The sequence below is a fragment of the Idiotropiscis lumnitzeri genome, chromosome 1 (genome assembly GCF_059441095.1).
Source record: "Idiotropiscis lumnitzeri isolate Australia: NSW breed Sydney's pygmy pipehorse chromosome 1, RoL_Ilum_1.0, whole genome shotgun sequence".
NCBI lineage: Eukaryota > Metazoa > Chordata > Actinopteri > Syngnathiformes > Syngnathidae > Idiotropiscis > Idiotropiscis lumnitzeri.
The window spans coordinates 29,813,198-29,840,603 of record NC_142391.1 but is presented as its reverse complement, the minus strand read 5'-3'; the positions used below and the strand labels follow the sequence as shown (position 1 = coordinate 29,840,603).

The window sequence follows — 27,406 nt, the reverse complement described above, 5'->3', positions numbered from 1 at the left end:
AAACACTGTGGAGAGACACACACACCCACACACATACATAACATAACAGTACTCAAAGGCACAAATTGTTTCCAATCTGTTAAAAATGAGTTACATTAATAGAGTTCAATCGCGTCTTTCTTTTAAGCATCCATGCACAGCATCACACTGCCTCCAAGAGGCCAAAATGCACTTTTATTTTTTTTTATTTTTTTTATTTCTACAACACGGGAGCTGTCCTGGCTGGTTTACCAATATCACAGGCCAATAAAGTATATGCAGCGATCTTGCCATTGACGCTATGGATGACCTTGACAGTAAACAATTATTTAACTAAAAAAAAAAATAGTCCCTGTTAAATGTATCTACATTGGGAAAAAAAAAATCTGAAACCTAAAAGTAATTTCATGGCTTTTCCTGATGAACAGCATGCAAAATATGCTATCAAGTTACAGCTAAATGACACTTCGCAAACCTGCATTTGCAACCTTGGGTTATTTCAAAGCCACGAAACCACGTTATTAATACTGCAATGTTTTTTTTTTTTACTGCACAGGTGGGTGTCGTCAAGCAGACCGAGACTTCCGCCATCAAAGCGTCAGGGGCCAATAAGAATGCTCTTTTTACACGGCAACTCAGTGCTCTGTACACTAAGTCCACGCTGGTGGGGGAGGGTATCCTTTTGGTTGCACACGATCAATGAGTCTTGTTAGCATTTTTTTAATCCAACATTATTGGCTTTTTTTCTCCTTTTTAACTGTTGCTGTTAAAGCATGCACATATTAAGTCAGAGCGTACTTCATGCTCGGGCTTTCCAAACTTTGAATGAACTAACACTTGGTGATCACACCTCCTGTTGTCATTGGTCGAGAGCAATGGTGGGCTAAGTACAGCTTATCAAAGCTTTTTGTGGCTTTATCCAGTAACGACACAAGATGCCAAAAGTGTTTGCTCACCTGCCTTGACTCGCCTACGAAGAAAGAGCAGGAAGGGGGAGTTTGCAGTGTAAAAACAGATTGCAAGATTTAAAATTTGCCTCACTTCACGCCTGGCAAACGATTGATAACCAGTGGGTCAAACATTCTGTCTCTGATTGGTTGTTTTTTCCTCGGGCGTGGTGGTTTTTTGCCAATCAATCTCAGTTCATTTTATTATTGTTCTACTGACTGTCCAGTGGCCATACTTGACAGTTTTACAATTAATGATTATTATTCTCAATTAATGGTATTCTGTAGTATGTTAATTAAAATGTATTTATTAATTTTTGTTTTTATTTTTACATTTATTCTTCTCATTAAAGAATGGGACTGGTGTATTTGAATTCATAAAATTAAAATATTAGTAAAATGAAACAATCTTACATGAGCTTTTCATTTGGGGGGGTTAATGAAGTATAAAATAAATACTACAATAGGATTGCCGTAGATTAAACTATTTTCCATATTGACTGTGTGCATTTTTTCCAAATCAAATGTGGCCATTAAGCACATAAATGTGGCCACCCGTCGGCTAGAGTGCGTTGGTAGCACTGCATTCCTCTAACATCATTCTCCTTAACAATCCACTGAGATGTCAACCCGGTTTGCAGTCCTGACGGCGAGGAGGGCAGAAGCCACGAAGCCGTGACGGAGCCTCCCGACAGCATCCTGTTGTGTGTCAGTGAGAACTGGGACAAGTTGAAAAAGCAACTCACTGTGGGGCTGGTGGTGAGTTTGACTGGCCCACTTTCTAATTTCATCACTGATGTCATGAACTTTATCTTGCTTTTTGGTAAATGTGACTTCTATTGAGTCTTGTCATTGAAGAACAAAAAAAACCAATGTGGAATCGAATCAAATATATCATGTGTTAGTGCAGTAATAAACATTAATAAGGTATGTTAATTTGTGAATGCAGGCAGTTCAGCCCAGCACAGGAGAGGTCCAACTGGATTCTTTCCCTGACAGTCAATCTCGCTCAGAACTGGAAAGCCGTATCTTGATGATAAACCCTGTGGAGATCCTGGTGCCCTCTGACCTCTCAGCGCAGACGCAGAAACTCTTGCAGAGCATCACTAATGCCAGGTAGCCACCAGGGGGCGTAGTGGCCCTTTTTTTCCCCCTTCACTGTACCGCAACTTTGATACTCTTCTGCATTTATTCAAGCATTTTCTGATAGCGCGTGTCCTCCTGCTGCATATCCCCTGTGATGTTGTCAGTTAGTGGCAGGATACATGTAGACAAATAACCAGTCACACTCAAACCTTTGGACAATTCAAGTCTTTACTTAACCGTTCATGCATGTTTTTTTTAATGTGGGAGGAAGCTGGCGTACAATAAACTGTAATGAAAAATTTCAACATATTGATCCTTAGGGATTATTTCTGCACGTCTCCTCATACACATCTCTGTTATATCGTGCTAAAAATTTATATTAAAGAGCACATAGAGGTGCTGCCCAGTGCTGCGCTTTAAGATGAGCCCTGTTTCCTGCTTGGGGCTCTCTCTCATTGCATTATGCACAAATGAAAATCAAACGGCGGAGTGGGTGGAAGTGAAGTGGATTAGATGAGGTTGATTGGATAAATAGAAGGCTGCCTGCTGCTTTCTGTCTCTGTTGCACATTTGTCATTCTTCACCCTCATTTGTGTTTTGCATTTCACCTTTGGGGTGTTCATTTGTGTGCTCAAAACAGCGCCTGCGGATATTGTTTGAGCGCCACGTAAGCAACGCCAATCAATTAGCGCAGTGCTTCCTGGCTAAGGTGCCTCGACATTAGTGTGCCGTGAGAGACAGTCAATGGTGCTGCGGAAAGTTATCCAATTATTATTTATTAATTTCAAATACGTCTTTGTTCATTTATCTGTGCCAGAAAACACAGTGAGAGGCAAAACTATTCAATTATTTGCCATGAGATGGCCGAACGTACAATAAAACTGTGTATCCACCTGTTGCAGTTCTTGCAACTGAGAGAGCTATGATTTATTGCAAATATATCAGCTTTTGCAGTAAATGGGCCCAGATCACTTTGTGATGAAATTGAGACGGGGTCATTGTTTCAGTTGTCGTACTGTTGTGACATTTTGGCTTGGTGGTGTGTTGAATTTTTTTTTTTTTTCTTTTCGAATGTCAAATAGATTACACTGAATTAGAGCAGGGATGAGCATGGATACAGATTAAATGGTTGTTAACAATTCTGTTGATTGTGAAGAATTGATTGCGTAATTATTGCATCTTGGAACAATTGAGGCAGAATGGAGTCAGTGAATTACTTCGAAGGTAGACCACCAAACCACCTGACCACTGTGCCGTCTAACATTTCTCTCATCCTGGTAAAACTACTTGGATAGGAATTAAAAATATTTCTTTAAGTAAATATTTAATTGATCACTAAGTCTTTCAATCAAGTGACCTTGGTTCATCATTCATCTACCTCTCCCAAATACCTCGACCTCTCCAGGGCCAAGTGGTGGCAGCGGGCCTCCTGGCAACCGGGCGTGCGTGTCCGCAGAGAGGCAGGTAATGAGCCCCCAGGAGATTGGTTGGTAGCTTGGTGCAATATTAGCGGCTTCACTCTCTACCCCTCCAGCCCGCGGTCACGAGTCAGGTTTGCGAGGGGAATTGGAGCGCGTGAATAATCTCACTGGTTGAGTTTTTTTCGAAACAACTGTTCTCTCGCTCTTGCTCTTTGTTTTTTTCAAATTGAGAAGCAACCACTGTGAGGGTGAGGCGGTCATTGCCTGCAGTTGCAACTCAAATGCAACTTATTTAACTTTTGTTTAATGTCCTAATCTATTAAACATGAAGTCTTTCTAGATTTTATATGGATCGTTAAGACCTACATTGTTTTTGGCATTTTAGGCGCTCTCTCTCGCTCTCTCACTCTTTTTCTCTCTCTGTCTCTCTCGCTCTCTCGCTATTTCTGCCGCTCCCTCTCTACCTTTCTCCCTTCCTCTCAGGCATTACTAGTTGTGCAGTCTCGTCGCCGTAATTTTCTTTGTTGAATGGTCCCGAAAATAAGAAAAAAGTTCCCTGCCATGTGTGTTGCAATGTGACAGGTGAAACCAAATACGGGATGGTTTGTCAGGGATGTCAGCATGCATATTCACTTGAGGGATTTACAGTCTAGCGTTTGTAATTCCCTGACATGATCAGCCATCATCTAATGTATAATCCCTGCAAGCTAGACATCTCCCAGGCCTACCGATACAAAATATGCAGAAAATATTTGTTGAAGCGGGCTGATGTATCAGTCTTACCAAGCCGACCTTTCAAACCAAGAAAAAAAAAAAATCTGTGAGCCTCTGTCTCTTGAACACTTATTCAACCTGTTTCATGTTTGGTAGAAGTGCTTCACAGAGCTTGACTGATCGATAGAAACTCATCATTTGCTTGAACTGACTGCTGAAATGATTTATGGAGCTTACTGGAACAATAACATTGTTGCTCCCAGTCTGACCAGCGGCGGACTTGATGAATGATGGATTATGTGTGTGTGTGTCTGCGTGTGTATTAGGAAAGAAAACAGCATCCATCGCCACGTGTTTTCCTTGGTTGCCGTGGCAACAACAGATTGGACAAAGCTCGCGAGTCCTTGAAAGCAGCATGAATGAACGAGATGTGATGAAGCGGCCGATATGCAACGTGTGTGTGTGTGTGGGTGTGTGTGTGCGTGTGTGTAAGAAAAGTTGGCTCGAACAGTGACCGTGTTTTTGTTTTTTTCCTTTCATTAGATAGGAAAATGACATTTGCTTATGTTTGTGGTTTCCTTCCAGTGCTCAGGCTGACGACAAGGTACGCGTTGAGGAGATGGACGGTGCCCACTTTGAGTTTGCCTCTGCAATGAACACAGTCACTGAATTTTATTGCCACGAACAAGTTGAAGGTATGGGAATGTGTGTTATTTTCTCCTACATTATTATTGCGTCTTTTATTCGTAAAGCGCAACCACCAAAGTCCATCACAATCCGCTCCACGATGCTTTTCAACCTTGTTCCATGTGTTATTATTGCCATATGAAATAATGGAAATGGCAATATTTCAAGTCAAAGTTTAACTTTCCCAATTATCACAAAAGTGTACTTAGAGGGCAATCATTGTTATATTGCTCAATTAATAAATTGAAGAGACAGTTTGTTCTCATTGCAGCATTGGTTCTTCTGAGAATGCCTTCCATAAGAAAGTAAAATTGGTACTCGATTTTGGAAATTTGAATCGATATCCAGCCCTACTTTTTTTTTTTAAATCAACATCTGGATCGCGTTCAACGTTGCCATCAAGATACATTAGATGAGCCCATAGTCGCTCCAGTTTGTCCTCAAGGCCACCTCCTGGCGGCAGCTGCCTTGAACTCCTCACCAGGGAGGCGTCCAAAAAAGAAATCCATGAATGGATACAATAATCCAAAGAAAAAGCAATACATACAGATAATATGAATCCTTCCGATGCTCATTAATATGAAGTCAGCTCATTGAGAGCTCATGCGATGTTATACGAAATGAGGGTTCAACTGTTGCCAATGTTGGATAAATAGAAATGTGTCTCTGTTGTCCAGGCTGTCGCTCTCTGTCGAGTGTGGCATCATTGGAGAGCCCGGTGATCTGCTGTTTGGGTCCTCTAATCCGGTACCTGCAAGAGTTCAATTTGGAGAGAGTGCTTAGAAGTGAAAGGTATACAACACCTCAGGCTGTTTTCACATTTTCTTCCTTCTAGCTGTCCATCAGTCTGTATTTTTGTATTTTTTTTTGTATGACCACTTTCAACCAACTCAGATTCAGAGTGTCTTCTGATTCTGAACTGCAGATTCACTTCATCTTATTTTGCAGTGTATCAATTTGGGGCATCCCTGAACCGGACTGGGAGTTTAAAAATGTATTCTCATTCAAATTAATGAGCAATGTGAAAGCAGCGATACTCTTCTCTGATCAGTTTTTGGCGTTAAGGGTATGTTCGGACTAGGAAAAAAAGAAGATACCTTTGAATTCTCTGGTGTAATTTTACTGTGTGTGCTTAGGGCAAACATCGGAATATGAGGCTGAGTACAGTACCCAGTGTGACACATATTTTCTTCTGGGGTCCCAAGTTACATGTGTGTGAAAAAAAAACTGAATTTATGTAAGAAGGACTCCAAATATGTAAAGCTTTTGCTGTATATTGTAATGATTTGGTGTTATTTCATGCAGCTCCTTCCAACGTCTGACTGCTGAGTCGCAGGGCATGATCCTCAGTGCCGCCACCCTTCGAAACCTGGAAATCCTCAACAATCAGGTGATTTCTTTTGTCTTTTTTTTTTTTTATTTCCATTATCAATATTTAGATTCTGTGATGTTAGTTGTAGAGAGGAGCCTAGTTTAGTTTAGTTTTTATTTGGGGATATATTCATGTAGAAATATACTACTACTGTATTAACATGATCTGAGTCATTTATGGAGTTTTTCTACTTTTCCTCATTTCCATTGAACATGTAAACTGCACTGAACCAAGACATCATAAATGATCGTTAACTTGTTCAATAAATCAATCAATTCACTGATTTTGTTTCTGATGACTGACAACTTACTATGCAAGTCATGAATTGTGGAGATAGAGTGTGAAACTGTCTAATCTGCCATATTCTCTTGGTATGATGTCACAGAGTATCTTTGGAAAAAAATATTATTTTGCCAAATATACCAAATATTTTTTTTTCATACTTTATTCTTTGTATTATGTGTAATTACTTTGCTTTTGACACAAATAGATTTGATTTATTTCACACAAGGTCTTTAAGTGTCTCTGGTGTTCCGTTTGTTGTACGTATGCAGAATGAGAAGCTGTAACATTATCCAAATTTTGTATTTGACAAACACGTGAATACAGCATATTTGGACACGGTCATCTCGAGTTATCAGATCAGTTTATTTGTTCCTTTACAAGAATGATGAGAAGATTTGTACCTTTATGGAACTTTTTCCTTTTAGCTGTTAAGATTTTAATTATGGGCTTTCAATTATTGATTTTTACAAGCCTGCTCTACAATCCAAATGCTTTTCAGCTCAGTATGTACCAACAGAGGCTTGTGGACACAAACTCAATGTACGGTACAACAAAATCAGCTTTTTCTCCTCATTGCACAGTGGACGGTAAAGATCTAGCATCTGACTTTAACTGCTTCTCAGTTCCCAGCAAATTGCTCAGTGACGACTTAGGCCCGCGTGGGCGGTGGCTCAAAGGTTCAGCACGACTCCTGTGGGGCACGCGGATATCAGACATCCTGCGCGCCCGCACACACACACGCAGACACGTACACATGATTTTGGTCCGAGTTCAAGGCCTCTGTGCTCTTTCTTGCGTTTCCTTCCCTTAAACAAGGCTGTATTCTCCAATTATTCATTTGTTTTGTGTGTCCAATAACAGACAGATGGAAGTGTGAGGGGCAGTCTACTGTGGGTGCTGGACCACACACACACTCCGTTTGGGCGAAGGCTAATGAGAAAGTGGGTGACATGCCCGCTCACAGATCCACAGTGAGTATGCGACTTCTCGCTCCTGCCAATGCAACAGGTAAAGCCGTAAAGCCATTTAGCCACTTTGAAGCTATTTCTGGAAAAAGGTACCACAATGGTGAAAGGTGGAAAAGGGGAATTATACATGTGGAGTTGGTTGTGAATAATGCTAGCCCAGATTCCATCGCCAACCTCAGAATCTGAATCAAGTATCCATTTTGGGAATTTATTGTCAATGTTTTCATTCCTTTGAAACCCTGCACCGGAATAGAACTCTTAATTAAAAAGTTGACAAAATGATAATAAACTGGAAGATTTACATTCATGCCTCTATTTTTACCCATTGGGATTAGTAGATAAAGCAGGTAGGTCGGTAGAAATAAAACTCTGCTTTAAACAACCTCTCAATCATAATGTGCTGACATATTTCCAGTTCATTTAATTATTTATGTTTCTGTGTGTGTGTGTGTTTGTGTGTATCTCACTCACAGCGGAGAGATTAAAGATTTAGCACTACTCATTCAATGTCGACAGTTCCACTGCGTAATTTCAACATCGATAAATCCCAGATTACACCCATTAATTCCAAAACAATTCATGAAAGCCACCAACACTGTATTACTTTGGATTTGGATTTTATTTGTCTGTTGTTCTGGTGGTACTTGACAAAGAACACAAGTTTATTCACTACCAGACGAAAAGTTTATCTTTGACATCTTTTAGCAGTCAATGGCAGGAAATTAGTTAATTGGGTCAAATGCGGTTCTGTTAGAATTCTAAGAAATTGTTCTTAGATCTGAATAGTATACTCATTGCCGTTGCATCCTTGGAATGATTTACGGTATTACTAATTACCTACCGAATCACTATTTTCTGTTTGGACCACTAGGTCCATCTTGGAACGTCAGGATGCAGTGCAGGAGATCCTGGAGTCTGATTCTCTGACATTAAATTCCACAAGATCCCTGCTGGTGCATTTGCCCGATCTGGAGAGAGGAATTTGTAGTATATTCAACAAAAAGGTAAACATTTTGAAATCCATAAAATGACTCAGCACAGGATTTGTGAATCTGAAAAGCCATTTTTCTTTTCCTGTTATTGTTAATCTTTTGGATTTTTTTTTTTTTAAATACACTTTTTGTCACAAAGACACTTATAGAGAAAGAGAAAGACACTGAACAAGAACACGGGACTGACACTACGAGAAAGAGACACTGAGATAGATAGAGAGACTTGAAAAGACAGGTTGAGACACTTTAAGAGACACAGAGAGAAATAGAGTCACTGAGAGAATGAGACGCAGATGTTGAGCAGGACACCTAGACACTAAAAGAGAAACTGTGATACTGAGAGTCACTAAAACCCTTGAAGAAAGACGGAGGGCAAGAAACAGTGGGAGAGACACTTGGACACTTTTAAGAGACACTGAAAGAAAGCGACACAGACAATGAGAGAGACGCAGAGACTGAGAGATTACCTGAATGTCTCACCCCATCTCATTTCCTAATGTCTCCCATCTTTCAAATGTCAGAGGGTCTCGACCACCCATTTGGGTGTTCAACTTTTAAATCCTTCATATAGACAAAAACAACATAAATGTCACTCAATACACATGCACGCACACACAAACAACCACCCTAATTGTCATGTGGGCTCTCTGTAGATAAATGGGACTGTGTGTAATGGTTTGTATCGCTGGCTCTGCTCATGAGGGGAGGGGCGTATTTCCTACTATTGGGATACAGCGGCTCCACTTTTGCGTGTTGCAAGAAGAACTAATCTTGGGGGCTGCTGACATGAGGGAACCTCTAAAGCGGCAGTGTGTGATTAATACCTGAAAGCTTTGTCCCATTGTGACTCTCATTAACCCTTTATGACGCAGAAGTCCACCACAATTCCACTAATGGGAATCATAAAGTGCAATAGCCTCGCTTCCCAAGAGTCATGCCCATGTTGTGCATTGATAAATCAATACTTTTGATCTAAACTGATCACACGTTTGGCCTTTAAAGCTGCAGCACAAATCACAAAACAATGACTTGACATTTTAGATTTCTTGTTGTTGCAATAGTAATTTATTGGAGGGCTGCTCGATTATGAAAAAAAAATATTAATCACGATTATTGAAATTTTTTTTTTGGTACGTAACAAAAAAATGTTTAAATGTAAACAATATTGAGACAAATCAGATTATTTGAAACACTATGATTATGTAAGTTCCTTCTCGACCAAACATTTATAAAACTAGTTATTTAAAAAAAAGTGCAAATGTATACATTCTCATATGTATAAACTAGCAGTGCATTGGAGTTTACTAGCTATACACTTAAACATTTCCATAGACCTGTTGTAACATTTAAATACACTATTTCATTAGAAAGCTCAAATTTGGAACTCAAGTGTACTCACTATAGTATTAGACATTATAAAATTAGTGCTATCTTAACAATGTTTTATTTATTAAAACATTCATTCTTAATTAATTGTAATAAAATTTCGATTAATTGCACAACCTTAATTGATTTGCTCAGTAATGTGCTCACTGAGCTATTTTCATATGAGGGCTTTGTGTGTCTCTTGTTAAAAAAAAAATAGAAATTCAGAGCACAATTTCTCTATAACGTAGCATTGGTGCAAGATTAGGGGGGGCATGTGGACATAATCCTTTCATGAAAGAAGAAACCCACAGTGGTGCTAAAGATAACTTGAATCTGACAAACGTAATGCAAAATAAAAAATGTTTAATAAATTAAAAAATATATAATAAATTCAAAAATATATATAAAAAAAATACAAACTCATGAAGCAGGCCTTGACAAAAATGTTATCTTGAAAAAAGGAAAAATTCTAATTAGATTTAAAAAATAAATAAATAAAAATTTCCATAGGGTCATGTTCAACCAAAGTGTGTCTTTCAAGAAGCATCACGGGTGTCCGTTTAAGTATGTCAAGTAGTCACGGTACTGTGTAATGACTTCTGATTTTGTTCATGAAAAACATTGCGATGCAACACTTCTTGTTGTCTTAAAATAAGTCCTTTGCTTTCTCGTTCCTTGGCTTCAATTTCAAGCTTAGATGAAATTTATCGCTCTAAATGATGTTATATGTTGTATGTCTAATATCAAGTGTAGATATGATTTAGTGTGCTAATCTTGTCTGTCAGCACAACAGTCTGTAAAAAAGTGATGGTAAAAAAAATAAAAATTGTTTAAATGGGTTGGGTTATTTTGAACATTTCTAATTGAAAAATGTGCTGTAGTCATCCACGCAGGAGTTCTACCTCATCATCAGTAACCTTTGTCGCTTGGCACTGGAACTGCAAGCCCTGCTGCCGGCTATTAAAGCGCAGATCCGCTCCGGGCTCATTCGCGGACTCCTTGTGGACACGCCGGACCTGCTGGCCCCGGCCCACGGCTTCCTCAGCGTGCTCAACGAGAAGGCAGCCAAGTAAGTCGTTTTAAGGGGAAAGAAGAAATTAAGGATGTGATAGCGTCAACATGTCAATGCCACATTTTGCAGGTGTGGGAATAAGACGGAGCTCTTCTCTAATCTGTCTGGCTTCCCGGTGCTGCGGGAACGAAGAGAGCAAATCCAGAAAGTTCTACAAGAGATTCAGGACCATCGCAGTCATGTCCGAATTGTGCTGAAATCCCCCACGCTCGACTTCACCACCGTGTCAGGACAGGAGGTGCCTACTCTTGCAGCCTGAGTGGCAAAACAAGTCTAAAACAACAACGTGCTGGCTTAGTGCCTGAGTTTGTCTCCTCTTCTGACAGTTTCTGATCGAGGTGAAGAACTCACAGTCCTCTATTGTTCCTCGTGACTGGGTTAAAGTCAGCAGGTGAGCTGCAACACCCACGCATAGTAAGGGAGACTGCAGGATGTTAGGAAAAAAATGTATTTCCTCAACTTTCGATTTTATTTGCATTTTGCTTTAGCAATTACCACAGTGAAAACACTACTTGTTAGTGGAGTAGTTTATTTTTCACAATGCAGGCGAGGAGTCGCATGTCACAGCTCGTTGCTGCTGCTACGCACAGACTTGCATATAGTACAAATTAAGTCAATGCTGCTGCTGCAACGCAAGCTATCTTAGCCCCTCACATTCAAGTCGCTGCAAAATATTTCTGGGACTAGACACGATACATAGAATTGAATTATTTTTTTTTAACTAGTTTGGCATTGGTTACTGTGACCTGTTTACTGTAATATGCCGCTGATTCGTAAGTGTGGGGGATCAGAGCTCTTTGAAAAAACAAAAAACAAAAAAAAAACAAACCCAGCTTTGACGATCTTGAATTCGTTTTGTCTGAGATCGCAATTTTGGTCCCAAAACGATAAATCGTTCAGCCCTAATAGAAAGAGGATGAACTGAAACTGCTGATTTGGGCAATGAAATGAAGGTTTTAAATCTAATGCACATTGGTGTGAGTACTTCCAAGCGATCAGAAACAGGGTGGGGCAATCAATTAATAATTACATGAATTTATTAAACAAAAATTTGGTGTGCACCTTTTGATCAAAATATTCAATAGCTGCAGTCCATTTTGCACGTTTTATTGAGGCCTCCATTTGAAGTATTTCACTCGTAAAAGTGCATATTTGTGAGAATGTGACGTGCATTACACAGCTCTGAATTATTCTCCTCCTTTATTTTGCCATAAAACCATACAGTTATTAAATATTCAGCAATGACAAGTCCATATCGTCGCTGTCAGGTGGAATACTCGCATTTCTAAAGTCACTACTTTTCAGGAAACTCAAACCTCATCCAGCTTCATCTCCTTTTCCTGTACAGCACCAAAGCGGTCAGCAGGTATCACTCTCCCTTTGTGGTGGAGCGCCACAAGAAGCTGCTGCAGCTCCGTGAGCAGCTGCTTCTGGACTGCCAGAGGGAGTGGAGCGCTTTTATGGAGTACGATACACATGCACGCATGCACAGGCTTTCAAAATGTGTACAACATGATAAACACAGCTTTGAGTGTTCGGTCAGTCCTAAGTGTTGCCTGCCACAATCATGTTCTGTTCAAGTGCACCAACAGTGTTATCTACTGAGAATACAATTATGCATTTCCTGTCATTTACGCTTGCAAATTTCTCCTTGCTCTCTTGCAGTCAGTTTGGGGAGCACTATCATGCTTTAAAAAGGGCTATTAGTCACCTAGCAACCATGGACTGTCTCTTCTCATTGGCTGAGGTGGCCAAACATGGGGACTATTGCAGGTGATGTCCTCGTGTTTTTTGTACCTGTATGTGTGTTTGTTCTTGACTTGTTTGACTGTGTATTAATATACAATGTGTGTGTGTATATAAATGTTTCCTGTGTCGTGTCCTATAGTCTCGGGCAGGCGGTGCGTGGGTGTGTGCATTGGGTTGAGCAGCGTGCTCAGCCAGAACGCCAACATTTCTCCCACTCTCTGAGATGCACGTGCATGCGCGCACAAACACACTCACACACACGCACACGCACACGCAGGCGGCAACGGTATCCGAATGCAACCCAAAGAACCAGTGTCATCAGAAAAAAACCTTTATTGCAAAATCCTTACTCCGGTGCCAAATCACTATTAAGACCAAAAGAGTGAAGATTAATGCTACAAAAAAAATAATTTTAAAAAAGTGTTGCAAAAATAATTTTTTAAGACTACACGGGGAAAAAAAAGGCTCAATATTGAAACAAAAAACTGAAATAACTACAAGAAGGTGTAATTTATTGGGTATAAAGTGATAGCATCACTACAGAATGTTTTCACTTTAGGAAACAATCTGAAGAAAAAAAAAATATTTTAATGCATTTTTTCCTCCCTGATGCCTCCTCTGATATCATTCATAAATCCAATCCCTCCACCTGCCAGCTCAATCCTCTCCCGACAACCTCAGTCAAACCCCTTCTTTCCTCCCTGGTACGTCTCATACCCGCCATTATTCACTCTTATCTTACATCATTATTCAAAACCGCAACTGTTACCTCTCAATGAAAAAAAAAAGTTTCAGAACCCCAAAACTATAGTTTTGTTCTTTTTTTGGTAGCATAAATTTGCATAGTACTGAATTATCGTAAATAATAATAAAAATAAGGGCTTTAAAAAAACACTGTAGCAAAATTTGATCATTTGAATATCTTAGAATAAAACAGCCATAGCTTCGACTATGGCACTCTCGTTTGAGCTACATGCTAACAGCGACGCTAAGCTAAGGAGCATGCATTTTATTTCCTTTGATGGGATGCCCCGAGATAAACATGGCCGCCTCGTATGTTCATGCATTGCCTTTGATCGGAACATTGTCGCTGCCATTAACCTCCTCTAGTCTGTTATGACGAGAGCAGCGCAATCTGCAAACGTGACCAGTCTGTCTGTCCACGGCGTCAGAGCGCCATTTACCGAATTGCGAAATGCGTTTTTGTTGCTATTTGTTGCCAATTAGATTTTTTTTTCTGTTGCAGGCCAGAGATGTCCGATAGTGAGCGTCAGATTTTGATCAAGGATGGCAGACACCCTGCTATAGACCTACTCATGGGCGAGCACAGCCAGTATGTCCCCAATCATGCACAACTACAGGTACGCATACATACACATGCAGGAACGTGCCAAAGCTTTTGACATAAATCACACCGCTTTTAGCAAGCTCCCAGTCTAGAAGTAAAATGCCAGCAGCTCACATGTGGTCTTTCTCACGCACACCAATGCGCTCAAGCGCACTTTGCCCGTCACTATTTGAATGGGTTTCTGTTGCAACAAGCCCAAGCTTCCAGTCCACCCACCTCCTCAGCATCCAAATATCTCTTTGCAGTATATCACTCCCAAGCCCTTTGTCTTTGTTCCAACTGCTCACTTCTTCTTCACTATAGGCTGATGGTAAAAGAACAATGATCATCACTGGCCCTAACATGGGGGGGAAGAGCTCCTACATCCGCCAGGTGGCCTTGATCTGTCTTATGGCCCAAATGGGCTCCTTTGTCCCCAGTTCTGAGGCCCGTTTGGGTATTTTGGATGGCATTTACACCAGGTAGGATCAAGTCCAGTGGAACATGTTTGACAACTGTGGTTAATTAGTCAAAGTTGACTCTGTGTTGAGTAGCCAGCAAGCGCTCCTATCGGACCAAATTTCTGAACCAGACGTTTAAAGTCGTCCTGCACACATATGGAGACAAACTTGTCAAAACGAAACCCATACAATAAAAAATTGTGGAGGTAATAATAATGTTTGTTTCGATTGCACTAAATTGTACATGTAACTGATGAGTATTCAGGTCAGCGGCATTGCAAATGACGGTCTTTCTTCTGTATTGATAGACAGTTGCCATGGCAATCGTGAGGATCTGTTATTTCTTATAAGAGTAATTACCGTATTTTCGCAGTCATAAGGCGCACTTAAAAGTCCCAAATCTTCCCCTAAACTAACACAGCGCCTTGTAACGCGGCGCGCCCATTATATGGACTAAGGATCACTCGCGACCATCAACCCTTTTACTCATTGGGCTGTTCGGAGTGCATGTTAGCACACCCTGCTGGACAAAGTGTGAGTCATCTATGCTTCAAAGTGACCATGACTATATATTATGTGACTATGGTGTTTGGGTGATGGTGTGGGAGAAAGCTGGACAAAAGGGCAGCTGTCCACAATGTTGTAGTCTGTCTTATCATTTATGTTATTGCAAGCAAGAAACGTCCCAGGTTTAGACAACAGACAAAAAGCCCAAAGCACAACATGCACATCTCTCTAAACAGCCACGTGATTGGCTGAGTCTGAGTGGCTCCCAGAAGGCATTGCTCTAATGGCTCCCAAGAAGCCATTGCTATATCATTTAGTGTTATTTTTATTTCTTTTTGGTATATTGATGGCATGAGAGATACATGTTTTGTGTTAATCTTATTTCTTTGTTTCATTGTTTGCTTGTATGCTGAGTTTTTTTTTTTGAAACCGTGACTCTAAGGAGTGTGGTGACCAGTGAAGTCCCTCCCCTGACGTAGTCTTGTAGCCTATTGCCATGATACCTATTATTGGTTAGAGTCATTGTTAATGATAGCAATTGTCAATGGTATCATGGCAACTGTCTTTGAAATGTGGCGATTGCTTATGGTATTGAGGCAAAGTGAATTGCCATGGGCTGAGTCAGCGCGAGCAGCCGAGCTATTGCTATGCTAAAAGCAGCTGAGCTACCGCTAAGGCGGCGCGCCCAGTGTGTGCTTCAAAGACAGAAATAGCACCCTCAACAGGTGTTGCGCCCTTTGAGGCAGCGCGTCCTATGACTGCGAAAATACGGTACTTATGTGTAATGAGTCTGTCTGACTAATTGAAGGGGGAAAAAAAAGATAATCTGTCTCCAAGTATCACCTTGTCAAGTATATTTTTAGGCAGGACAGTACAGACTAATCTGCGGTAATCTCATCGTGTCCTTCACCACACAGCAGATGACGCGTGCTTTGGCTCGGTGTGTTGGGAGCTCACCGTCGATACAATACGCCTTTGTTGGAGGGAGATCTTTGTATTCTGTTCAGCTCTTTGTGCACTTTCCACTCCTCACTCTACAATATACAATATTCTCTCTGTATTTGTGGCCCTGCTGCATTTTGTGATTAGACATAATGCCTTGCAGATGTGAGTAATTAGCTTTTTTGTGGGTTTAAGCATGTTCTTATGAATTAACCCAGTGGGAGCCAAACCCAGTCTGCACACCAGGGGCGAGCGAGCGAGTGCGTGCGTGCATGTGTCTGTGTTCGCATCATTGAGAGATGCAGTTTTGGGGTGTTTTAGGCTTTATCTTCAAGTAATAAGGTTATGTTGTGTGGTCCTAAGGCCATTGACGTCACTTTAAACTTATCAGGCCTCTAAATGTCTTGAGTGACAGAAAGCAATAAAAATTTAACGACAATGTATAGCGACGATTGATAAATATTGCTTTACTGGACTTTGACTTGTTTTTGGGCCAAATTGAGACAGATGTAAGTAACTATTGTGCAACCTTGATGTTCAAACAAAATCCGTTGCTTATTTTAAAGATATTTTTTTTTCTCATTTCTCACAGTGGAACTTCCATTGGAAATAATGTAAATATCACATAAACATTTCAATGTGGAGGGCGGGATCTAGCCCACAGTTTGACACCTGTGCTTTACATACTCATTCATTTAAAGTTGAGAAAGACGTAATGCAGAATGCGCTGGATTTTTATAATTTTGGTGACATAAAAAAATAATTTGATCGCGCAAAATTGTGTTTTCATCATGACCCGTATCAGCCTAATGGGCCAGTGGGGATGAAACATTGTCATGATTCGATCTCCTCAAATTGGATCTTTTTTTTTAAATGTTGTGTATGTTTACAAATCAGAAAAATAATGGAGTATTTTCTGAAAGGCCAATGCAGTGGTTTTCAAAGTGTGGAAGGTCCATTAATGGTACGCAGACTCCCTCTAGTGGTACATGGATGAATCTCACATTTCAATTGTATTTAACTTTGTGGTATAACACATTTGTATTTAATCTTTAGCGACTGTAGGGGAGACCCACTGCTGCAGGATTTTCTAAAGACCTCAACCCAAGTAGTAATGCTGTTAGAAGTTTTCCATTTGGTCACTACTGCAAAACTGATGAATGGCATCTTCTGTTTTTGGTGTGTAATGGCAAGAGAACTCCTATTACTAATCCAAGATGAGATGCGTATAAAAAAAGCAACTTGTTTGTGGGTTGTCGAGGGAAACATCAGTTCTGCTCCATATTTACAGACAAGTGGCCAAGATTAAATACTAATGGGAACATATGACCTCAGGATGTAAAGTGGGCAGAACTCCCAGGATACATCCACTATGTTCTGTAAACAGGATTATGAATGGAATATTCCGTATGAATGTCATGTTGGTGCTGTATGATCTGATAAAGTCTGCAGTCTTTCCAGTTATTGCAGTCCATGTAAATCTGATTGCAAGTCGTCAACACACATATAAACACAATATTTGATTGTCTTTGACCACGTCGCCAATCATCACGTTCATGTTCTGAACTGTTAAGTGGAGTCCACATAATTTGAGTTTGAGACCCCTCCATTTTATGGGGCTAAGTGTTTACCATTTTCATGGGTATATTTGTTTCAAAATGGATTGGGTCAAGTCAGAAAAGTAAATCCCATAAATTCAATGAGCACGATCACACTTGAGCTGCTATTAACCATAGCTCACATTCAGATATTCACGCATACACGCGCTGCTGTCTCACGCTACACCAGTACTGTATTTAAAAAAAAAATAAAATGTTACACTGGCAATTATTTTGTGCGTGTTAACTTCAATACAATAAAGTTTACAATGTGTCCAAAAACTGTTTTAGGGCTTCAAGTATTGTATCTTTTGATTATTTTCTTGATTAATGGAGTTTTAATTTTCCTCTCCTTATTTAAAAACAGGACATTATTTCAAATTGACAATGCGAAAAATATACAAATAAATTAATTATGATTCTGTCAAAAAAATAATACCCATTGCTTTCCAAAGTGAAATCAGATGTTTGCAAATCTTTTATTTTGAGAAAAAAAATACCATGTTTTGATTAAACTCCTCGATTATCAAAATTTGATTATTGTTTAGTTGTCGATATATCATTGCACTTCTAGTATGTTTTTCTCATTTTAAAGGTTTTTATAGTAGTTGTACACTTAACGTATCGGAGTCAAGACTGTATTTGACTGGTGTTGTGTTTCGCCATGAAATTTTATTGGTGTGGAGGTTAATATTCCCTGTCTATTAGAAAAATGCATCTAAGATCTAATTAGTGTCCCCTGAGACAAGTGCGCTATTCTGACTTCACCTCCCACATTTCTTTTATCACCCTATCACTTTCTAATTGGGACAGAGGAAAGTTTGTATGGATAATAAACACCCACCCGAGCCCCTCTGCTGCATCTATTACGTGTAACATTGCCGTTTCATTTAGTGAGTTTTCAGCTGTAATAAGTGAAAGGGAGACGGATGGGGTGGGAAGAGTTTATAGAAGCCGATTGGAATGAGCAGTCTTGGTGGATTTGGCGGTGGTAATGAAATGCTGCGTGGGTGTCTAATGGGCTACCCTGACTGAGATGATCCCTGTGATTGATTATCAATGAGCACCGCAGCTCGCAAAATTTCAGTTTCCCCGTCACTCCCCACCTTACCCACGCTCTTATTTTTACAGTACATAGGCGGAAATAAGTAACTTTACATAAATTTGTTTGCCTTTGTTCTTCAGCAGAAGACTCCAGGCGGACAAGTGATGCAAATGCGCATGTTTGCAGCTGTTTTTTCCTGTATTTCTTCTTGTCTGCATTAAGTCCTGCATCCCTCCACGGTTGTTATGGAAACAGCTAAGAGGAGAAAGCGTGATTTGAAAAGGTCCCGTAGTCAAACAGCGGAGATGGCGTGTATGTGACATCGTCATCGTCCTCAGTTAGTGTTGTAGTGATCTGTTGCATCGCGGTTTTTAATAGTTTACAGGCCGCCTGTTCCTCTTTGTAGGCGGCACACATGTCTGCTCGGGACTTTCACAGCATGTGCGCTTCTAAAATGAGCCATGGCGCAGGAAACGGTTCTGGCACATTGGAGTCGAGTCCAAAGAGCTGACAGAAGCAGCGTGAATCTTCGTAATGCTGTGTAACGTTGGGGACTCGTAGCAGTGAATGCTCTTTGTGGGTCAACATAAGTAACTGTTAGGATTTACATTTGAAAAATTCTCTTAAAATGAAATGGGGGGGGGGAATGCTGAGCAATAATTATTTAATTAATTTTAAGGATTAATAATGAGGCACCGTTTTGGGCTCGACTCCAGCTCCGGTGACTCTAATGGGGACAAGCACTATAGAAAATAGATGAATCTTAGTTTATTCTCAGAGTGTGCAAAATGAACTGAGCAGCACATTTGGCAAAATAGTAGTCTGGACAGTAAATCAGATTGCACATCTGTTTACATGAGCAACATGTGCAAACTTTTAGAAAGTCAGGCCCATTATGCGAGACTGCACAAGAGTTCATTGGGAATGTAAGGTTTAACGGCATGTGTGTTTTGAATGTTTTTATACTTTTACATATTAGATGACTCGTCTTTGCCTTTATGACCGAGTGCCTGATCTCCTAAAGGGTTGCACGTTCGAAAACGAGCACAAAATTGACTGCTACAGGACTTGCGCTGCTGAATGGGCTAAATTGTCGTGCAGTTAATTTTTGAGTTTTGGAATATGAGTCAAGCAGCAAAACCCGTTTTTAGCCATCTTTGGGGGCGGCCATTTTGTCACACACAATGAACGTAACTAAAATTAAGTTTTAATCAAAACAGAACTGTACCAGTTTTTGAAAATTCTTAAAGTGCATTTTTTTGGACAAAGTGAAAATTATCCATGTCCATTCCCTATGCTCCAATTGAAATAGTTCATGATTCTACCGTATTTGTTATAATTTTTATACTAGAAAACTGTATTAGAAATAATGGAAATCATTTTCATTATAGGAATTAGGTAGGATTTTACAGTAATACGAGTTTCACTTGTTCAATTTTGACTACTGAAATAAATGAATTTATCTATGACATTGAAATTTATCAAGATGCACCGGTAAACCAAACTTGGCTTTTAACCACCTCATTTGAAGGCAAAGTCATGTCATTATATGTTACACGCATTTTAATTAGTGGAAGGATGTCATTTACAATCAGAATCAGAATGCCCTTTATTGTCATTGTATTCGGTTTACGAGATTGGAGATTAACGGGGGTTGTTTCTCCATTTGGAGTTTAAAATACCTCATGACTGTTTGCGTCATCATGGAATTTTTCCACAATCACTTGAGATTTTGCTTCGCATGTTTACTGGAAAGATGTGAGTGGTGCTAAATGGATGCTGTTTTTACAATCTGTGTTTTTGGCGGAAACCAGGAGCTCCAGCTGGACACTGGGAGTAAAACGTCTTCTCGCCTGTGGACACACAAGTGTGCGGGAACGTCTCTCCACCTTTCATCGGATTGTACCCGTACTTGCTGTCACACGCGTGTAGACACACTCGCGCACACACACGCAAACTCTAGATCGGCCATAATTTCCCTTGAGTCTCAGTCATGCACGGACGGACACACTATTGTAAATGAGCTCATGTAATGCAGCTGCATGCCTGCCACACCCCTCTTCCGTATAGCATGTGGCGTAACCATGGCGACACGGGAGGTATATGTGCAGTTCATTGAAAGGTGTGACGTTCAAGGACAATTAAGCAAGGTGGAACGACGCATTTGAAGGTGAAAGTGATGCTGCTGCCAGTGCTCCTGTTTGGAATTTCTGAATATCTCATCAGTTACTAGAATGGTATCTCTGACCCGTGCCAAGGCTCAGTTGATTTGGATTAGCACTAAATGGTACACTTCTATATACCGATTGCTGGTCTACACTCCTGCATATCCTATCATTTTGACTTTTAAATATGTCATTTTTTTAGGGGGAAAAAGATCATTATACCTTTGTGCCTTTAGAATAAGGTGTAGAAAATATTGACGGTACAGAGTTGAGGGGATAATAAAAGCAATTCCTTCCACTCTTGGAATTAAAAGGCCAAATGGCTTGGGAAAGTGGATTATGTGTATTGTTCATGGATAGTGTTCATCTTTCTGCCACAAATTTTGCCTCCACAAGAAAGGTGTTTCTCAACCTTCGAATCCATATTGAAATAAAGATGATATTACATGATATATGATATTATCATAATATTAGCCACAACCCAAACATTCGTTTGAGGTAGAACCTGATTTTAACCTTGACTTCCTCTTCCTTGTATCAGAATGGGCGCGTCGGACAATATCTACAAGGGGCGCAGTACCTTCATGGAGGAGTTGACTGAAGCCTCTGAGATTATTTCCCATGCGACCGAGCGTTCCCTGGTCATCTTGGACGAGCTGGGCCGAGGCACCAGCACCCACGACGGCATCGCCATCGCCTATGCTACCCTTGTGCACTTCATCAGAGATGTAAGCATGTGTTTTAATAGTATGCATCAGTAAGACGGCGAGGCCACGTGACACGTTCTTTCTTCTTAAACAGTGCACTCCTTTGTCTTTTTACCGCAAGCGTTGTGATGTGAAAGACAGTTCAATTAACCTTCAAGTAATTGGCCTCCAAATGGATCTTTGTGTATTTGTATGCTCCTTCGACTTGCCTATATGCCCCGCTGGCCCATTATTGTTTGTTTTGAAGGAAAAAAAGATACGAGGCAACAGGGAAGCCTCGTCAGTGCAGTAGCTTTTCAAAATGGAGCGAAACAAAGGCGAGGCTTGATCTATAATTTTAATAACCTGTTGAGCTGCATTGGAAACGGAGGCAAAAGTGACCGAATTTGTTTGCTGTGCTGCAGTGGGCCTCGTTTTTGTTGGTTCAAAAAAGCCACGCAAACAAAATGGATGTTGTGTGGCTCACCTTTGTGCTCATAAAGGATGTCTCTGCTTCCATGTGATGCTTGGTGTGAGCTCATGTCAGCTGTTATGATAGTGATTTATACCGGTATGTTATATTGTGTATATATATTGTATGCAACTGGTTCTTGAAAAGGAAAAGATACACCATGTCGAAAAACTGGTGTTGGATGGGATTGTTCTTCTACTCCCAACTCGTAAAATGTCTTCCATAACTGTTCCCACAAGGTTGAAGTATCCAGTTTTTCACAAGAACGGTTCCAAGTGGCAGCCAAACCTTCTATTAGAAAGTAAAAGAAATGTCAGGAAGAGCCGACTTGAGCGGGAAAACTTTATTTGGGGTAATCAAAGTCACTTTGAATAATGGCAAGTGTGTGCTGAGCGAATGTGATTGGTTAATTTTAAACAAAGTCACGAGTAGGTGTGTGTAGACTTTTTAAATCCACTTCAGATGGCAACTGGCTCGAGTACCTGGATAATCAGGGATAATATGGAACCGGCACTCCTTGGAGATAGATTGGAACACTGTGTCTTCTTTTGAGAATACAAGAACATGCAAAGCCTCACCTCATTACGAGCCATTGATTCAGTGGAGGCTGGAGTTCTTGTGCCCGATGCAATAGTAGCCGGCAGACCTTGAATCAAAAGTCTTGGTAGAGTATTAAAAACCTCAGAAAAAATCTATAGATATTTATAATTTAGATGTGTCATATATATATATATATATATATATATATATTAGGGCTGTAAAAATTCAGTTTGATTATTAGCTGTACATCTTTAGCAAGTCTCAGAACAAAGCAATGTGTTCAGGTTGGGCCTTGCATACCAACACTGCTAGAGTGTAGCGCTTGTAGGCGGTTTTGAGAAATGTCTCGAAGAAAAATGCCTGTAAAGATGTCTCCATTCAGATCGTATTCAAGAATCAAAGAAAGCTATTAGAACAGTCTTTGAATGAAATATACTTCATATTTGGTGATTTTGCATCAATTCCAAGATATTATTCAAGTAAATATCTGTTATAAGCTTCGCAAAAAATTCTAGTTGAAAAATGTGATTAATCCTGATTTATATATATATATATATATATATATTTATATATATATATATATACACAGAGAGAGAGAGGTTTTGGGTTTTGAGCGTGTTCATGAAATTAATTAAACTCGTACCTCAATGCGTGGATATGTGTCTGTTTTCAAGACTACCTTTGAAGAGAATTTGAAAACAAAAACAGAAGTCGTCCTGGTATTGATTGTGTGCGACCTTGATTACACTCGATACTCGTTGCGTTCAATTTAAAATATCCTTCCCGTTGTTTTTTTTAGACACAGTTTTGTTTATGTAATTTTGCGCAAAACGTACAGTATGTGGTGAAAGCAGGTTTGAGCTGATGCTGACTCTCTAACCACCTGTTGTATAACATTGATTTGTTCGAGCGGCCTGGCTATAAAAGGAAAAGCAAGCAAAAAGAAGTTTGGCTTTGCAGTGACATCCCTCCTTGGTACAAGAAGACCCACACAGTCTTTCATGCGCTCTTCCTCCCACTCCTCTTCCACCTCCTCCTCCTCTTCTGCCGTGTCCTCTTCCTCCTCACCAGACATGCCTGCTCGCGTCAAATTCAGGCTTCTCCTTTTTTGACTCAGTTGTTATAGAAACGCACCTTTCCCAGCCCCCAGCATTCACCCGTGAGGTAGTTAAGAATGTAGATGGCTTTCATAACGCCGCTCACGGACGAGACAGCCTTGATGGAAGAAAAAGAGAAAGAAAAAGCAGAAAACTTACCTGAAGCTACAAGTTGCTGGATTTTATTGGAAAGTCACAGCTGGTGTGCATGAGGGTCATTTCTGATGTTACCTCCAAGCTAAATCGCTTGACAGTGGCCTCCTCCTCAGACATTATTCTCGATCAGACTCACTGAGGTTTTCACACTATCAGGCTTGGTGCCACACACATTGCTCTCTTCTTTTCGCATGGGCCGAGCCTGTCACACCTCACATAAAACAGCAGCGGGCTCAGGCGAACGCAGCTTTTTGCTCAATACTACTCACAGCTGGTTTCTTTGTGATAAGCAATTCAACATTAGAATTTCAGAGCACAAAAATAGCTACTATGATCAAATTAAATAATAATGATAACATTTTCTTTTTAGAAATCCATCCCTCAAATGGGGGGCCACCGTGGCCCGCCGTTGGTGATGGGTATGCTGGCCATAGAGCAAGAACTGTAAAAACCTTCCTTCAAAAAAGACCTATATTGTGAATGTCATGGCCTGAAATTGACTGAATCTTAATCCAATAAAATGTATGTGGTCAAAATCAAAGAAAATCATCACTGACAACGGTCCAACCTCCATAGATGAGCTCGTAACAGCAATTAGAGGAAGTTCAGGCATCAGAGCCTGCAAGCTGTTAGAATAGCCAGAGGTGGGGCAACAAAGTACTTGTGATTTTACTTGTTTTAATGTTTATATTGAACCTACTAAAATAATTTGCTGTTGTACATATTTTGCGGGTCTTAAAAGATCAGTCAAAATGTTGTAAAAAGGCTGGCAATATGGGGAATGGGCTAATAGTAAAGTAGCATTCTATAAGATTCTACTTATGTACTGATAAAAACATATCTTAAAGAAATAATTGAATAGAATTTAAAGAAATTACATTTTTGTTTCAATTTATTACTATATATTACATATATATTACATTATTTATTATTACATTATGATCTTTTTGGTATGCTTTTTAGAAAGGCAATAATATTAGTCACTCTTTGCAGAGGATTAAGTGTATATGCCTGTGAAATAGTAGATGCCCGTGACTATTGTTACATAATCTGTCTACATGTGTTGCCACACGGTTGCTTTTCATTAGCCCTGCTATAGTGTTTCTACAGCTGCTTTATGTGTTAACATTAAGCCAGCAAACTTTAAGGCAGAGCTGTGCGTGTATCTCTTTTTGTTTTATTATTATTTTTTTTTTTAATGCAAAACGGGTAGTCCTGTTTAGTTTGACAATACGCATTTACTGGGAGTGGCAATAGACATCGTGAAGCCTCTTTTTTGAACAATTGCAGTCAATTAAAAAAAAAAACTACCTTAATTCCCCATATAAAAAAAGATGAATTAATGCAACGAATTTTGAAGAACTTTTAATAATGTAAATGCTTATTGGGCCATGATCAAAGAAGAGTATGTTGCCCGAGGGCTGGGCGATATGACCTCAAATCAATATCGCGAGAAATTGAGCAATTTTACCTCGAGATCTATAAATGCACGATAAATTCCCCCCGTGGACTAAATTCAAAATAATTGCAGGAAATGCATATTGACTGTTTTTTATTGACCAACTGGTACAAATGACTTTCAATGAAAAAGTACAAAAATCATTTGTATAAACATTCCAAATAGCTTGCTTTGCATGACTTGAACAATGTCACAAAGAAAAAGGGTACCTCTTGCGAAATCTTTTTCTGCAAATAGATTGCGCCAAGATGCTGTCATGATGTAAATAATGGCAAATTAAAAAAAATGCTAAGTAAAATGAAAGGAAATGTCAATGCAAGCCAAATAAACGCGTGTACTTCATCAGGAAAATGTGCCGTCTCGAGTACTCTGACGCGCAGTCGCCACTTGTCATCTATGTAATGCACAGTCAGGCTCAAACGGATCCGTGTTGCGACCCGACCACAAGTCGGATGGAGATGCAAAATGCTTGACATGTCTAAGCTCCCGGCCCGATGAAGTCCATATCGGGAAATACGGCTTTCGTGAAGCGTTTAAATCCTGTGCGCGCCACTGTAACTAGTGGAGCTAAATCTATGTGCGAGGCGATCGCGTCCACCTCTGAGACGTTCTCTCGTACGGTGTCGCCTCCGTTAATGGGCTGTTGTCATTTATCAAACATTGCTTCTCACTTTGAACTTTCAGCACAGCATGGTTGTGTTGTGGGTGGTGAAAAAGCTTCTGGATTTGAATCGCCAGTTACGACAGCGACGTCTGTTTTCTTTCTCAGACGGGTGGAGTCACGTGACTAGAGGCGCTGTAGACTCGTCTTAAAGGGGCATGAACATTGCCGCAGACAGAAAAGGCTTTTCTTTTTTTTCAAACACCGGATTTACCGTCATGGGCAAAATGATTTCGGTCAATCTAATAAATTTCGGTAACGGTAAATTTTCGGTTTATCGCCCAGCCCTATGTTGCCCCCAGACCATCCTTTGCCCACTCCTACTGTAGACCTTGCATTTGTATAGACTTCATTGTAGAGTAATGCCTCATTATGGTGTGTACACGTAGACAACTACTGAAAATAAAGATATTTTTGATTGACACATATGAACTCATTCACTATCAGCCGCCGAGTAAAAAAAAAAAAAAAGGATCTTTGACGTCTTTAGCCGTCAATGGCAGTAAATGAGTTAAAAAGAAAAGTATTAATGACACCATTAAGATAGAGACCATTTTTGATACACCTCTTATATTGGCTCTTGTGCTGTGCAGGTGTTGTTATGTAGTGTGTATATTCATTCATTTTACTGCGCATGATTCCTCGAGTGACTCCAGCCACTTCATGATGGAGCCGCAAACTGACAGAGCTCTTCCTGCGGCGTGCTACAAAAAAAATATAAATAAATTATAAGGTCATCCGCTGTTCACCTTATTGTTGAACCCGAACAAACTAACGGCTTTGCCGGTCAGCGACATCCTCACATGCAACGCTGACACCAAATCTTATCCACTTTGTAGCTTGCAAACTGCCCTCAGCGAGCGCTTGTTAGCTGTGAGGTGCGGGCACTGGCATAGCAGAGAGGAAATGTAGTCGCATCTAATTGGATAGAAAAGCGTTATGAGGCGGAGTGGCGGCGTTGCTGTGTTGACACCTCGAGCCTTTTGCGCAGGATCACATCGCCCGACACGCGCGAGCACGCTAAAATCCCATGGCTGGCTGACAGCGTGTCATTAGGAAAAAGCCTCGCGCAACTGGTTGGAGTTGAAGCTTCAAATGAACAATTACTAGAATGATGTTCTAGACTGGACCCAGAACTGGAAGCTATCAAAATGAATAATTTGAGCTCATGAACCTTCTATCAACTAATCGATGACTTCAGTAATCGCTTCAACTCTTAATTTCATCAGCGTCTCCCACCAACGAGGCTGTCACTGCACCCTGGGGTGGTCTGTCTGTTAACGAGCGGCCATTAGCATCCAATCGGACCATTATTCAGATGCCAACTGCCCACCACAGCGCTCCATTTGTTTGTACCTTTCAATGTAGGTGGACAGGAGTGATTTAAAGTAACGTGTGTGTCGGCGTGTGTGGGGGTGTGTGTGTATGTGTGTGTGTGTTACACGATGTGTTACCGTGTTGCCTTTCCTGGGAAGAGTGTGGGCGTCGCCCCGCTCATCATGTTCAGACGGAGGCACGGTATTTCTAGTGACGTGACCTTTGTCACGCGGAGCGAGGTAGCACGCTCGTCCCGGAGTCATTTGGGTTCTGCAGTTTTTCCGAGAACAGCTTGTTTTCATTCTCGGAATTCATCTTCATTACTGGTGGTTG

The 27,406-nt window shown here is 40.4% G+C and overlaps 1 protein-coding gene across 1 annotated transcript in view; it reads left to right on the top strand.

Moving 5' to 3' along the window:
• msh3 (mutS homolog 3 (E. coli)) overlaps nt 1–27,406 on the top strand; it is a 36,381-nt gene that overhangs the window by 4,031 nt on the left and 4,944 nt on the right. The window contains exons 6-21 of the mRNA XM_088294450.1: nt 536–653; nt 1,549–1,685; nt 1,876–2,042; nt 4,733–4,842; nt 5,512–5,626; nt 6,140–6,224; nt 7,353–7,462; nt 8,331–8,463; nt 10,701–10,888; nt 10,961–11,129; nt 11,218–11,282; nt 12,240–12,356; nt 12,557–12,664; nt 13,887–14,001; nt 14,292–14,449; nt 21,227–21,413. Coding sequence (XP_088150576.1) covers nt 536–653; nt 1,549–1,685; nt 1,876–2,042; nt 4,733–4,842; nt 5,512–5,626; nt 6,140–6,224; nt 7,353–7,462; nt 8,331–8,463; nt 10,701–10,888; nt 10,961–11,129; nt 11,218–11,282; nt 12,240–12,356; nt 12,557–12,664; nt 13,887–14,001; nt 14,292–14,449; nt 21,227–21,413 — 2,082 coding nt within the window. The remainder of the gene's footprint in view (nt 1–535; nt 654–1,548; nt 1,686–1,875; nt 2,043–4,732; nt 4,843–5,511; nt 5,627–6,139; nt 6,225–7,352; nt 7,463–8,330; nt 8,464–10,700; nt 10,889–10,960; nt 11,130–11,217; nt 11,283–12,239; nt 12,357–12,556; nt 12,665–13,886; nt 14,002–14,291; nt 14,450–21,226; nt 21,414–27,406) is intronic.